The sequence below is a fragment of the Lissotriton helveticus genome, chromosome 8, assembly GCF_964261635.1.
Source record: "Lissotriton helveticus chromosome 8, aLisHel1.1, whole genome shotgun sequence".
In the NCBI taxonomy this organism is placed as follows: Eukaryota; Metazoa; Chordata; class Amphibia; order Caudata; family Salamandridae; genus Lissotriton; species Lissotriton helveticus.
The window spans coordinates 1,183,417,143-1,183,429,253 of NC_136069.1; the positions used below are offsets into that span (position 1 = coordinate 1,183,417,143).

Genomic DNA, 12,111 nt, shown 5'->3' on the forward strand with positions numbered 1-12,111 from the left:
TGCATGGCACTTACCTTTCCTCAATTTCTAGTGTCCATAGCATATTTCCCTGCATTTACCAATGCTTGTTCTGCATTTGCTTCTCTGATCAGTTTCCTGACGCCAAAATACTGTTAACAATCGCTTTGGTTGATCTATATTTTCATAAAGTTTTGCCTTTTACTCTTGCAGCATATTTATATAACAATTTATCATTGGAGAGATTCAGTGATTTGCATAGAATCACAGGATGTTGCACGGCACCGCTGAGACTCGAACCAGGATCCCTAGCTCTTGAGTCAGCAGCTCTGGCCGCTGGGCCACATCCTCTTCACTCCCGTGTTATCTGTCAGCGAGCACTTTCCTTTTGCCGGATGATGCTTAATGAAAACAGCTCTTTAATCATTACATAGGAGAAACCGATGCATTACCAATGCTTGTTTTTCAGTTTGGGTGGAGGAGGGAGGATTTTGCAGGGGGAACAGCGCTTACAACGCAACTTTTACAACGAAGTACCTTTATGACGCAACCATTACAACGCAACTTTTACAACGACTTGCGCTGGGGGGCGCTCTAGGATAGGGAATAGTTTTAATTTACTATTCAACACCTTCCCTACTATCCACGGGACTGGAGTTGGAATAGTAAATTAAACTATTCACTATCCAGCGCCCCCCAACGCATGTCGTTGTAATGACTTGCGTTGTAAAACTTGCGTCGTAAAGGCATGCGTTGTAAAAGCATGCGCTGTAACGACGTAAATTCACCTGTCTATATTGCTATATTTTCTTTGAATGTTTTGTGGTGTGTTTTTAACAAATAATTAATTGGAAATATTTGAAGACACTCTCACCTCTACCCTCAATATTAGAAATCATATTGATAAGACACAGACATATAGCCTATTTCAATCCTAGCTTTTATGCAAATTTAAACCTTCTTTCCTGACACCGACTTTTGCTTCATTATCTAAATAATGATCATTGTCAAATATGAATACGGTAACTTTGTTCGGACAGCTATCCATGACTATTGCCTCTGTCATTGGAAAGATAGCTCATTTATATGCCCATCTCAGTTTAAGCATAAATAATTTTGAGCAATATTTCTAGCACCCTGAAAGATTTGCACCTAAAAATATAATTTCCTTCAAAGCCATTAAATTCCAAAAATCTAGCCTCTGTCATCAGAGTTGGTCAATCCAGGCACTCTTTTCCAAAGCTCTCATACTCACCATCCTTTATTTAAGAAAGGGGAAACGTATGAAAATGGTTTCTTACCCCACCCCCATACGCCCAGAACGTGAAACTCTTTTTCCCCCTGAATATTCATCATGCCCATGATTATATCTTCAGTTCATCAAACACTTGTTAAAACCCCTCTCTTGATTGAACACTATCTTGACTCACTTCACTAACTCCATATCACACTCTTACTTTACTCTACAACCATTAATTCTCTCATATGTTGTTACCAACCAAAAATGTTCTTATATGTCCAACTCTTACCTCTCATGGGTTCAAATTCATCATCCTTTCATTGTTAGTCATATTTTTCACCATAAAGCACTTTAACAGCCTCAGGTTTCTTTACACTACATAAAAGCCGTAAATAAATAAATACATAAATAAATGAGTGAGTAAATAAATGAGGGCAACGTGTACGACTGAAAATTTTGCGAGTTCCTAATTGCGACTCGCAATTAGGAACTTGCCAAATGCGATGTACTGATAGAGCGCGGGCTCACCTGCTCAACATACTCACCTGGGCCCACATATATATGTATACATTAAACAGGTAAACCTACACACAATCAATTGGATTTTTTACCATTTGGATTTTTATACCATTTATCTTACCAATCCAAGTCACCGATACCTATAGTCCGAAAGGATCAAGGGAGTTTTAGAGAGAATAGGTAGCAATATTAACATTTAGCAATTCATAAATAACCACAAACTCAGAAAAAGTTTAAATTCTTTATCTAAGTAAATATTTGAAAAAATTATAAAACATGATCTCAAATTAACTTCTTATTCTGTTTAGACTAATGCAGATTTAAACATAAACATTGCAAAATGATTTGGAGAGAAAATGTCGTTAAGCATTTAAACAGAGGGTGGGTAAAGAAAAGGCAAAACAGTATAATGACAAACCCACACTTTATAGTTACCTAGAATGGTTTGGTGACCAACCCTGGTCAAAGGCTGAGTCAAGGAATAGGAATCCCAAAGTACAGGTGCCAGCAGGAAAGACAGGTGCAAGCCAGAATCAGGACAGGTTAAGGACCAAATTTAATCAGGCCAGGACCACCACAGGCTAAGACTAGCACCACAGCTAAAGTTCAAACGCCAGCGTTGTAAACCCTCTCTGCAGCTGACAGTCGAACCCCGATTGGGTCATCGATCTCCTTCCCAGAACCCCGATTGGGTTATCGAATCTCCTGACAGAGTGTGTTGGGTAAGTGACAGGTCAGCTATTCGGACAAGTCGGACAATCTAACTAGCTAAGCTTACCCTAGTTATACTATTTTTCAGGTCAGTGTACCACCCCCAAATGTTGCCAATGTGTGAATCCCACAATTTTATTGGACAAAGACGAGGTGTAGCCATCACACCATTTTCTTCTGAAGCAACTTGTCAATCATGTATTCAAATTATTCCCTCCCATAACTTTATCTACCCATGTACTTTTATTCCGCCTGGTAGTGAAATGTAACAATAAACATAAACAACATTGTTCAATTCAGCTTCCTCTAGCAAGGCTAGGAGTTCATTCTTCTCTGCCATCCATGTCTGATTGGCTTTAGTTCAAGGCTACAGCTTCAGTGGCTTCAGGACTTTTGTCGCACAGGCGCAGTTTCTCCAAAGATGGAGTTCAGCAAAGCATTTAGGCCCATTATTTCGTTATATGTAAAAATAGAAAAGAAACAGCTTTAGAGACACAGAATAAATTAATGCACTGTATACCACTTGTTTCTACTCTTTTCCCATTATTTTATTTAAACTCTTGCATTAAATATTAAGCAAAAACAAACAGCTTAGCAAAGCAGCGATGCAAGCTTCTTACACGTTAGGACACATAACAGCCATCTTAGTTCTATTGCGCAGAGCAAAAGTTTTTCCACCAAACATGTCACGTGAGCATGACAGACGCATGCGCAGTAGAAAATACCGCGTAGCAGCAGCCATTTTAGTGCAAGCGGATTATAGTTAGTAAAAGCACATTGGCAAGCTTCCCCTAGATGCCTAATATGTCGTGTAATGCAATATTAATAAGACAAAACATGTTAGTACATTAATATTATTTTCGAGAGGGTTGAGTACAAGCAAGTCACTTTAAGTGTGAAACCATGCTCCATCAGTACAACAGTGTCGCAGACACTGTTTGTGATTCCCAGTGGGGTCGCAATTGACTTGCCTCATCAATATTCATGAGGCAGGTCGCAATTTGCGACCCATTGGGAATGGCCTGTAATCACAGGGATGGTGGCCTGTTGGGGTCAGCAGACCACAATGTCTGTCACTGCTTTTAGAATAAAGCAATTTGTTTTTATTGATATGTAGCCCGTTTACTTAAAGGAAATGGGATGCATTTAAAAAAGAAAAATGAAAAGCTACCTCTTAATTTTTTGGGAGTAGGTAGTGGTCCTTGGGACCACTGCCTACTCTTTAAAAATGTTGACGCCAACATTTACAAAGTGTAAGGTTTCCCTTAGGGGCCTCCTCCTGTGTGCAAATGGATTGCCACCTCCTTCACGGAGTCTGTAAAATATGAACGTTTTGCGCCTGCATTCCGGTCGCAAAACATTTATAGATGCCCCTGCGATTCGCTATTCGGAAGGGATGCTCTTGAAACGCCCTTTCCTAATACCGACTCGCAAACCCTATTTTGTGAGTCGGTAATAGGTTACAGACTTGCAAAATAGGGTTAGTGCATGCCAAATTACTCTTTAGCGGTCGCAAATGACCCGATTCTCTGTTTGCGACCACTTAAAGGTGTCGTACATGTGGCTCTAAATGTATTTTTTACTTCTTCCATATCATATTTTCGGCGGAACCTTCCTTCTGCCGCTGTGAGCTCAGTTGTCACCACGGATAGTAACCGCTATGTAATGTGACCACTTTTCTGCTTAACATTTATCATTATGCTGCGGCCACTGATTTGCAAGACATTTTGTTTATTGGATTACACAGGCCCATCATCCTGGCCAAAGTCACTGTGTGATATTAACAGTGGAATATCAAAGCACATGTGACTTTGCTTTACCTCAGTCTCTATGATTTTGTTGAAATTATGACACAGGATGAAGTAGAGTGGTTTCAATTCGGAGGTGGTGGTCTATGATGAGAAGGAAAGTGGGGACATTAGTTGGGGAGGAAATCTGAGGTGTGAGCTACAGGGCATGTTGTTAGTTCTAGGTGTTCTGCCCTTCCAGGGTGATCCCCAAGCATAGCAGAAGCCTGGGTGCCTGGAAAATGTGATATCTATGAACAACTCATTTGGATGCCCTTGGGATCAGAGACATGACTATTGTTGGTTCAGTTTCCAGACTTCTCTAAGTGGTATGAGTGGGAACTCCCACAGCTCCTACTGTTCATTCTGTTTCCTCCCCCGGGAGGATATGACGTACACACAGGTAACTGAATGTCTTTTTATAGTTCGTAATTGGTCCCAATTACAATTAATGACCTTATTCTTTACATTAAGCTATAGCATTTTGAAGGAATTGGGTCTTTGTCATTCAGTGTCTTTACTATGGCTGCTCAAAAGATACCTAAAGATACCCAAAATGGTTCTTCTGTATGTAAATATGTATATGTTCTTACGCCAGACTGCTTGCCTCAGATGGTTTCAAAATACTAGCTGAGATAAACCTGATAAGAATTTGTCTTCACCTGACAGTTGTCATACAATCACAGACCTGGAATTTCGTGCAGATGAACGACTCCTGCCATGGAACCTGAGCTCTACCCACCAGTCAAAAAAATTATTTGTGGCCACTGTGACCCTAACACACAATTAGAGATGAATTCATGACCACTTTCAATAGTGTGTTCAACGCTACATTGTTCTGATAGTCTAGATTTATAAAGAACCCTCCCTTACCAAGGTAAAGTCGAAACATTTATTTAACAGATTTGTATACCATGTCTGCATCAAGCAGGTATTAAGGTGTGTCAAAACTGGTTTGGGAGACACATAGCAGACAGGAGCAACTGGCCTCCAACTGTAACACCTGGAATCAGTGGCATAGCAAGGGCGGCACAAGTTTTGGGGGGCGGCAGACCCCCCCAACCTCCCCTCCCACTCTTACTTGTGGCCATGTGGGGCGACCGCCACGGGAATCAGCATCACTCCCCCCTGCTCTTACATGCACCTGCTGGACGGCAAACTCAGGGACCGCCACGGGCAGCAGAACGGCTATCTATGCCACTGCCTGGAATTTTTGCTTCTGCTTTCGTTGATCCTTATATACTAGCGGACAGATACCTGATTACCAAGTACACCCTTTTAGTTCAAGGCTTACTCAGGGAGGAGATGTGAGACAGAAGACTCTAAACTCAGTCTAGCATGAATAATTCTTACCAAACCAATGGCCAACCGAATCTTTGTCTAATAGAAAGAAAATAACTTTATTGTACCTCATAAGGCAATACTACACAGATAGATCCACACAATGAGGTAGTTACACAATTAACTGAGCAATCAAAGGTTTGTGGATAAGAGTAGAGGAGTAGTATCAATATAATATGGTTCCCTTACCTTTCTGTACACAGAACCCACCACCTAGTCACTTCTTGCTTCTGTTAAGTTGTTTCAGTGCACCCTGGGACTCATAGTACATTTACAGTGCTCCCCTTCAGGTGATTTTCATCCCCTGTGGTTATCTACCCTTTGATTATGCTACCTCCGTGCCTTCCCTCTTACAGATTCTAATGTATGCACTTTGGATCATATCTCACCCAATACTCTGTAGTTCTACACCTCAGCAGGTGCAGCCACAGATGATCAGGTGGCTCTGTGTAAGGAAATGCCCCTTTTTGCATGATCACCCGCAAAGTTTTGCACTGATGCTCCTGTTTTTTTTACTTTGAAGGTGCACTGTGTCCTGCAAAAAATGCCTCAGTGGCAATGCTTTGACCCCGGAAACATGTATGTCTGATTGGTTTCACCAACAATTGGCATAAGTTAATTTACTTATAAGTTCCTAGTATAAGGTACCAGCCGTACCAAGGGCCTGTAAGTTAAAAGGTATGTCATAGACTGTAGCACTTATTGTTCCACTGTGAGTGTGACACAGGAATTCATGACCCCCAGCCAACCATTGCTGGCTGGCAGAGCCGAGTTTTGAACTGCTCACTCAACTATGCCATTTAGAAGAACTACAAAGTACACACCTTCTTTTTTAATATATATTAGTCACCCCTAAGGCAGGCTTATTAAACCCTAAGGCAGGATGCTGTTTATTTAAAAGCGGAGCATGCCTTTTTACGTGTGCTATCAGTAAAAACTCTAAATTGTCATTTTTACTATAGAAAGGCTATTGGCGAGTGCAGGGTTATACACTGACCACTAAGATGTACTATCGTCTGAATGGGACTTCTAAAATTGGTAGTTCAAAGTATCAAAAGAATTGTTGCCTTAAACCTAACTTGATGCCCAAGTCAAATCTAATGTAACTTTTAAGTCCTGAGACCACAGAGCACAATAGAGATAAACAATCCACATTTTAGTCTGCTAGACATTTATAATTATTATATTGAGTTCCTAAATCAGTTTTCCAGGGATTTCTCACTATCTGTGCCCACGCATCACACAGCAATGGGCTGGAGAATCCTTTTGTGTTTCAGGCCTGGTATTTTTTTCACTGCTAGTCACCTTCTCAGTTCAAAATCAGACTTAAATCTTGGAACAATCCTGCTAGAAACACTGCTTGGGGGGCTTGAAGGAAGGAGCTATCACTAAAGTGAGGAGCTGCCCAGAAGAGTGGCCCACAACCCAGCTGCCTTGATGAATAAGGAGGTGTGTGGGAAAGGACAAAGTGATGTGAGCAAAGTACTGAAAGTGATGTTTGAGACATTGATGAATAGCAAAAACTATGGTGAGCCGAACACTGTCCTGTCCTACTAGGGCACTGCTAAGCCGATTCTTCCATGGGCCCCCAGGTTAACGTGGGAGCAGAGCTGCGCCAAAGTCATAGTTTAGGCAACAAATCATGACTGTCATGCATGCTTCAGCATTCCCTAAATTCAAGAACCTGCTCAAAGTCCTCTTCCTAGACCGCTCTCGAGCAAAGCGATAAGATCCAAGGATGCTCCTTTCACGGTTCTCCATGTTTCTAGAGTCTCTTGACGCTGGACTTTGACGTGGACCCAGAAAACCTCTCGGTCTCCCGACCTGGTTAAGCATAGAATCTGATTAGACGCTCGTCCAGAAGGTTCGACACCCTACCCGCTCCATGCTTGCCCACTTTCCTATCTGAGCTATACGCGGCTCTATCCTCCATGGACTATCTTAATATCTGTACTGCATAATTGCATTTGACTGTACATGTTGTAAAGCGCTCTGATACCCTCGGGTCCCGCTAGCGCTATATAAAACTCCTAAAATAAAAATAAAATAAAGAGACTGGAAACCTTGAAACTCAGGGCATTGGTGCATGCTCACTAGACATGCAGAAGTTTGTCCCATCCCAACACGGTGCTTCACATGCAACCTTCTAGAAAAGAAAGTTACATTACAAGAAACACTAGTAATATTGGGGAACTTGAGAACTGGTTTCAGAATGACCAATGAAGGTAGAGGAAGAGACAGAAGAAGAGATAGCGAGCAATCTGTTAGGCCGGTAGAGATAAAAGTCTTGGGTTTTTAGCTATTCCCTGAACGTTAGAAGAGGGGGGTTCAGTCCTGATCTCAAAGGGTAGGGAGCTCCATTCCGAAGGTGTTGTACCAGAAATGGGATTTTTCTGTTCTCGTGATCTCTTGAAGTTAAGTACTTCAATCTGTTTTGTCGTCTTAGCTTTTTACTGAACCTGAGATGGTGGTCCAATAAGCATCAGGGTCTAATAAGTAATACTGCACATCTTGAATTGAATTCTTGCAGGAATAGGAAGCTGTGTAATATCAATGTGATGTGGTCAAATCTTTCAATTTCACTCACAATGTCACCCCTAAACAGTCCGTCTGCAAGAGTCCCCTTGAATCTGGATCAGTTTCCAAAATATGGAAAGAACAGGCCATGGGAACATTCTCAACCATGATTACATAAATTGTGGGAAAACTTCCCATCTCTGGGGCTCCATTCTAGGAAATATTAAAGAACCAGATTGAATCCCTAAACTAATTTCCCATATTGGAGTCTATGTGACTTGGATGATTGCATGCACTGCCTTGTACAGCTCATCATGTATAGTGTGCATTCGATGAATATCAGATCTGATTTCGTGGATACTATTGATAGTTTACTTGATTTAGATGTAGAAAAATCACATAAAGTTAGGGGGACAAAAGGGCAAACCCCATGCAAAAATGCATATGCCCACCTCCACCATGCACAAAAGCTCACAGCCTTGCAGCTGTCCTGTACCCCAGATGACTTGAGACCATCTATGGGACGCTGCTTGATAGTTAGAGGCAAGGGTTGTGCAAGGACAGCAAGTGCATAACATCAGAAATTAAAAACAGATATTTTGGAAAGTGGGGGTCTGATTATTGTAGGGCAAAAATGTATTATTGACCTTTCCTTACCGGGTTCCCATTTGACGCCCCACTCTTCATCTCATCTCGTCTCTTCTGAATTAGCCTTTAAGACGTGAAGTACCACAAGCTCCTATGATGTTGTTGCTTGTGATTGGATGGTTCTCACTTCGGTTGAGGTGCTTCTTTATTTTCAAGTGTCTTGCTGTGATCTGCATAATACTGAGAATGTCTGTCAATCAGTTAGCAGGAGCATAACATAGGCTCCACTGTGCCTGCTGGTTCTGAGAGGGTGAGCTCCAAGCCCTTAGGCAAGGGCATACCACCCTTCCTCTTCACTCTGAAAGTTTGTTTGGGTGTGATAGAGGGATTCCACATACTTGACAGGGTCCCCTTCTCAGATTTCATTATGCCCCTGCCCATCAGGAGCAGAGGCTCATTCAGCAATGCCTGTTGAATGGATTTCGCCTATTACCACTTCAAGCATTTGCCTACAATACTGGTTCCAAGTGTGTGTAGCATATTTTCTTCTCTTTGTTGATTTATACGGTGTCACACATCAATGTGCAAACCCACCTATAAAGCTTGATCATACCAGGTGACTATATTTGACTTGATTTTGATTTGATTTAATTAACGTGCTCTTCATTTTTTTTTAAAAGGATGAAGCCATGGTACTGACAGTGGTGTGATATCACACAATTGTGGTCAAAATATCGACCTGCAGATATATTGTGACAATAATATCTATTCCAAAATATCGACACCGTTGAGTTAATAACAATAAATCTCCAATTATCTTAACGATATTTTGACAGGTGATATTATGATCATGATACTCGTATAGGTCGAAATTTTGACTGCGATATTGAGACAAACAAGTCCTGACAATGCAAGACGACATAATGGAGATTTGACTATCACTGCATATTGTCATACATGCTCAGTTACTCCTATCTCATATCTTCTCTCTTTGTTGAACAGCAATGAAAGCAGCAATCCTCATTCAGAGATGGTATCGCTGTTACACAGCACGGCTAGAAATGCGGCGGCGTTACACCCTGAGCATATTTCAATCTATTGAGTATGCCGAAGAGCAAGATCAACTGCAGGTCAGTTCGCAATAGTTTTTATAATGCAGAATTTGTTCCATTATTGGAATCTCTGGTAATGTCTCAACTAACTAGCCTAGAAACCAAGCCAAGCCTTGAACGTCTGCATATAGTTTTAAATTAGGGCCCAGATTGATCAAACTTTAACGACTACTTGCTTCACTCTGTCAAATGTAGATTGCAGGGATGTGCCATATCTATGAGGATATGGCACATTACTGCTCTCTTCTTGAGTTTGTGCAATCAGTGCAGCCTAGCGCCAATGCAGCCACCTTTGTGTCATGGTGCAGGTGTGCCTGCATTGCAGGCAGGATTGTTTTTGTGCAGGAAGGGACACCTTCTTGCACAAAAACAATTCTTAGAGGATTTTTTTTGCAGCGCACTCAAAAAATAAAGATATTTCTCCTCATTGCACCTCTATCGGGATGGTGTAGCATTTTGACTCATTCCCAGGTTTACCAGTCTTGGTAAATGTGGGAATGGGCCAAAAACCATAGGTGGATCCCTGGGAACACCAATGCTCCCCCCATGGAGCGCCTTCCCAGGGTAGAATAACGCAAGGCATTGACTTGCGCTGCCTTGCTTTACTCCAAATTTACCAACCAATGCAGGGCCATGCAAGGAGGCCTTAAGGACTGTGTTTCTCTTTCGCACCACGAGTGACATAAGGGCAACACACATGTGTATTTTCAGTGGTGGATTATAACCAGGAGGGATCCATATCCCCTCACTGTGGGAAACATCCTTTACAACGCGGTGTTTACACCGCGCGACCTTTACGACGCAGCCATTACAACGCAAGTCATTACTACGACTTGCACTGGATGGCGCTCTTGCTTCAGGAATAGTTTGATTTTCTTTTCCAACACCTTCCCTACTGTTACGTGGGCTGGAGTTAGAATAGAATATTAAATTAATCCACAATCCAGCGCCCTCCAACGTAAGTCGTAACGACTTGCGTTGTGAAAACCACGTTGTAAAGTACCGCAATCAAAATGATCGCGTTGTACTGACGTACATCCCTCACCGTATCACTGCAATGATAACTCTACTTGTCATTTTTGTGGAGAGGATTTCTCTTGTTGAATTTACACTGAGGGGGGAAATCGCATTACTCTTTTTTTTAGGGGGGATAGGGGGCTAAATATTATCTCCCCACTCTGGATCAAGCAATTACATTCATAATGTAAATGTCAGCACTTTAGTTTTCTCACCATGGTTATGTTATGGTTAGTGAGACTTATAAAGTGCTGGTTCACCCAAAGATATATTGTTCCTAAGTCCTCAGGGAATATTGTTTTTAAAATGCATCTATCTACTTCCCGGATCCAAAGGCTTCCTAAAACAACTATGTTTTTGGTGCTTGTCTGAAAGATTCAATGGAGGTTTTAGTCCGGATGGATATTGGAAGAGAATTCCATTCCTTTGGTGGAAGCACTGCAAATCTGAGACCTCCAGTTCTAATTTTTTGATACCTAGGTGTCACTAAGAAGTTGGCCGAGGAAGAGAGTAGGACCCTATGAGGAGCGCATCTAGAAACATGCCCAGTAATAAACTCTGAAGGCTTTAAATTGGATGCGTTGAACTATAGGCAAACAATGTAACTGTTTTAACACTGGGAGAGTGTGAGATCTTCGAGGTGCCTTACACACCATTCTAGCTGCAGCAATCTGGAATATTTGAAGGCGTTTTAGATGCTACCGGCATAATCTATTCTACCTCTGATCATGGCTGCCTTAATATGTTTCATGTTTTATAGAAAACAAGGGGGACCCAATTGGTAGCTGTGGACCATGGGTATTAGTTATTACAAAAAACAAAAGGTCCAAAGCTTGAAGGAATAGTGTACTTATATTGTATAGACCACAATAGGCTACTATACGTTTTCCTTGCCCAGCCGGGCAGGGAATTTTATTAAAGTTGATTGAAATATTTTTGGTTTTTAAATACATTTTTGCAACAAACAAGTTTTTGCTGTAAGGCACAGTCCTGCGCCGTACTGGAAAATTGAAAAATTAGAGGAAGAGAAAAAGAAGGTTAAAGACAAGTGCTTCAGGCAACAAAGAAGTGAGCAATCTGGGCACTGTAAGAATCAAAAATTAACAGTGTTTCCCAGAGCAGAACATACAATAAATAATAACAATGGTAACCAGTACGTCTACTAAGAAAGGTTGACGTTTCGATCCCGGGCTCTAATTAAAAGGGATCATGATCAGGACTTTAACAGAATAATTGCCTGGTAAAATTGTAAATGCGCCTTGGTGTCGGCTCGTTGTAGCCAACAGGGGCTCAGGGTCACAGAGTGTACCGCAGGGGCTGC

General features: G+C 41.6%; 1 protein-coding gene across 1 annotated transcript in view; it reads left to right on the forward strand.

Moving 5' to 3' along the window:
- The window catches only part of PPEF1 (protein phosphatase with EF-hand domain 1), a 387,937-nt gene that overhangs the window by 120,914 nt on the left and 254,912 nt on the right, over positions 1 to 12,111 (forward strand). The window contains exon 2 of the mRNA XM_078656153.1: positions 9,664 to 9,791. Coding sequence (XP_078512279.1) covers positions 9,664 to 9,791 — 128 coding nt within the window. The remainder of the gene's footprint in view (positions 1 to 9,663; positions 9,792 to 12,111) is intronic.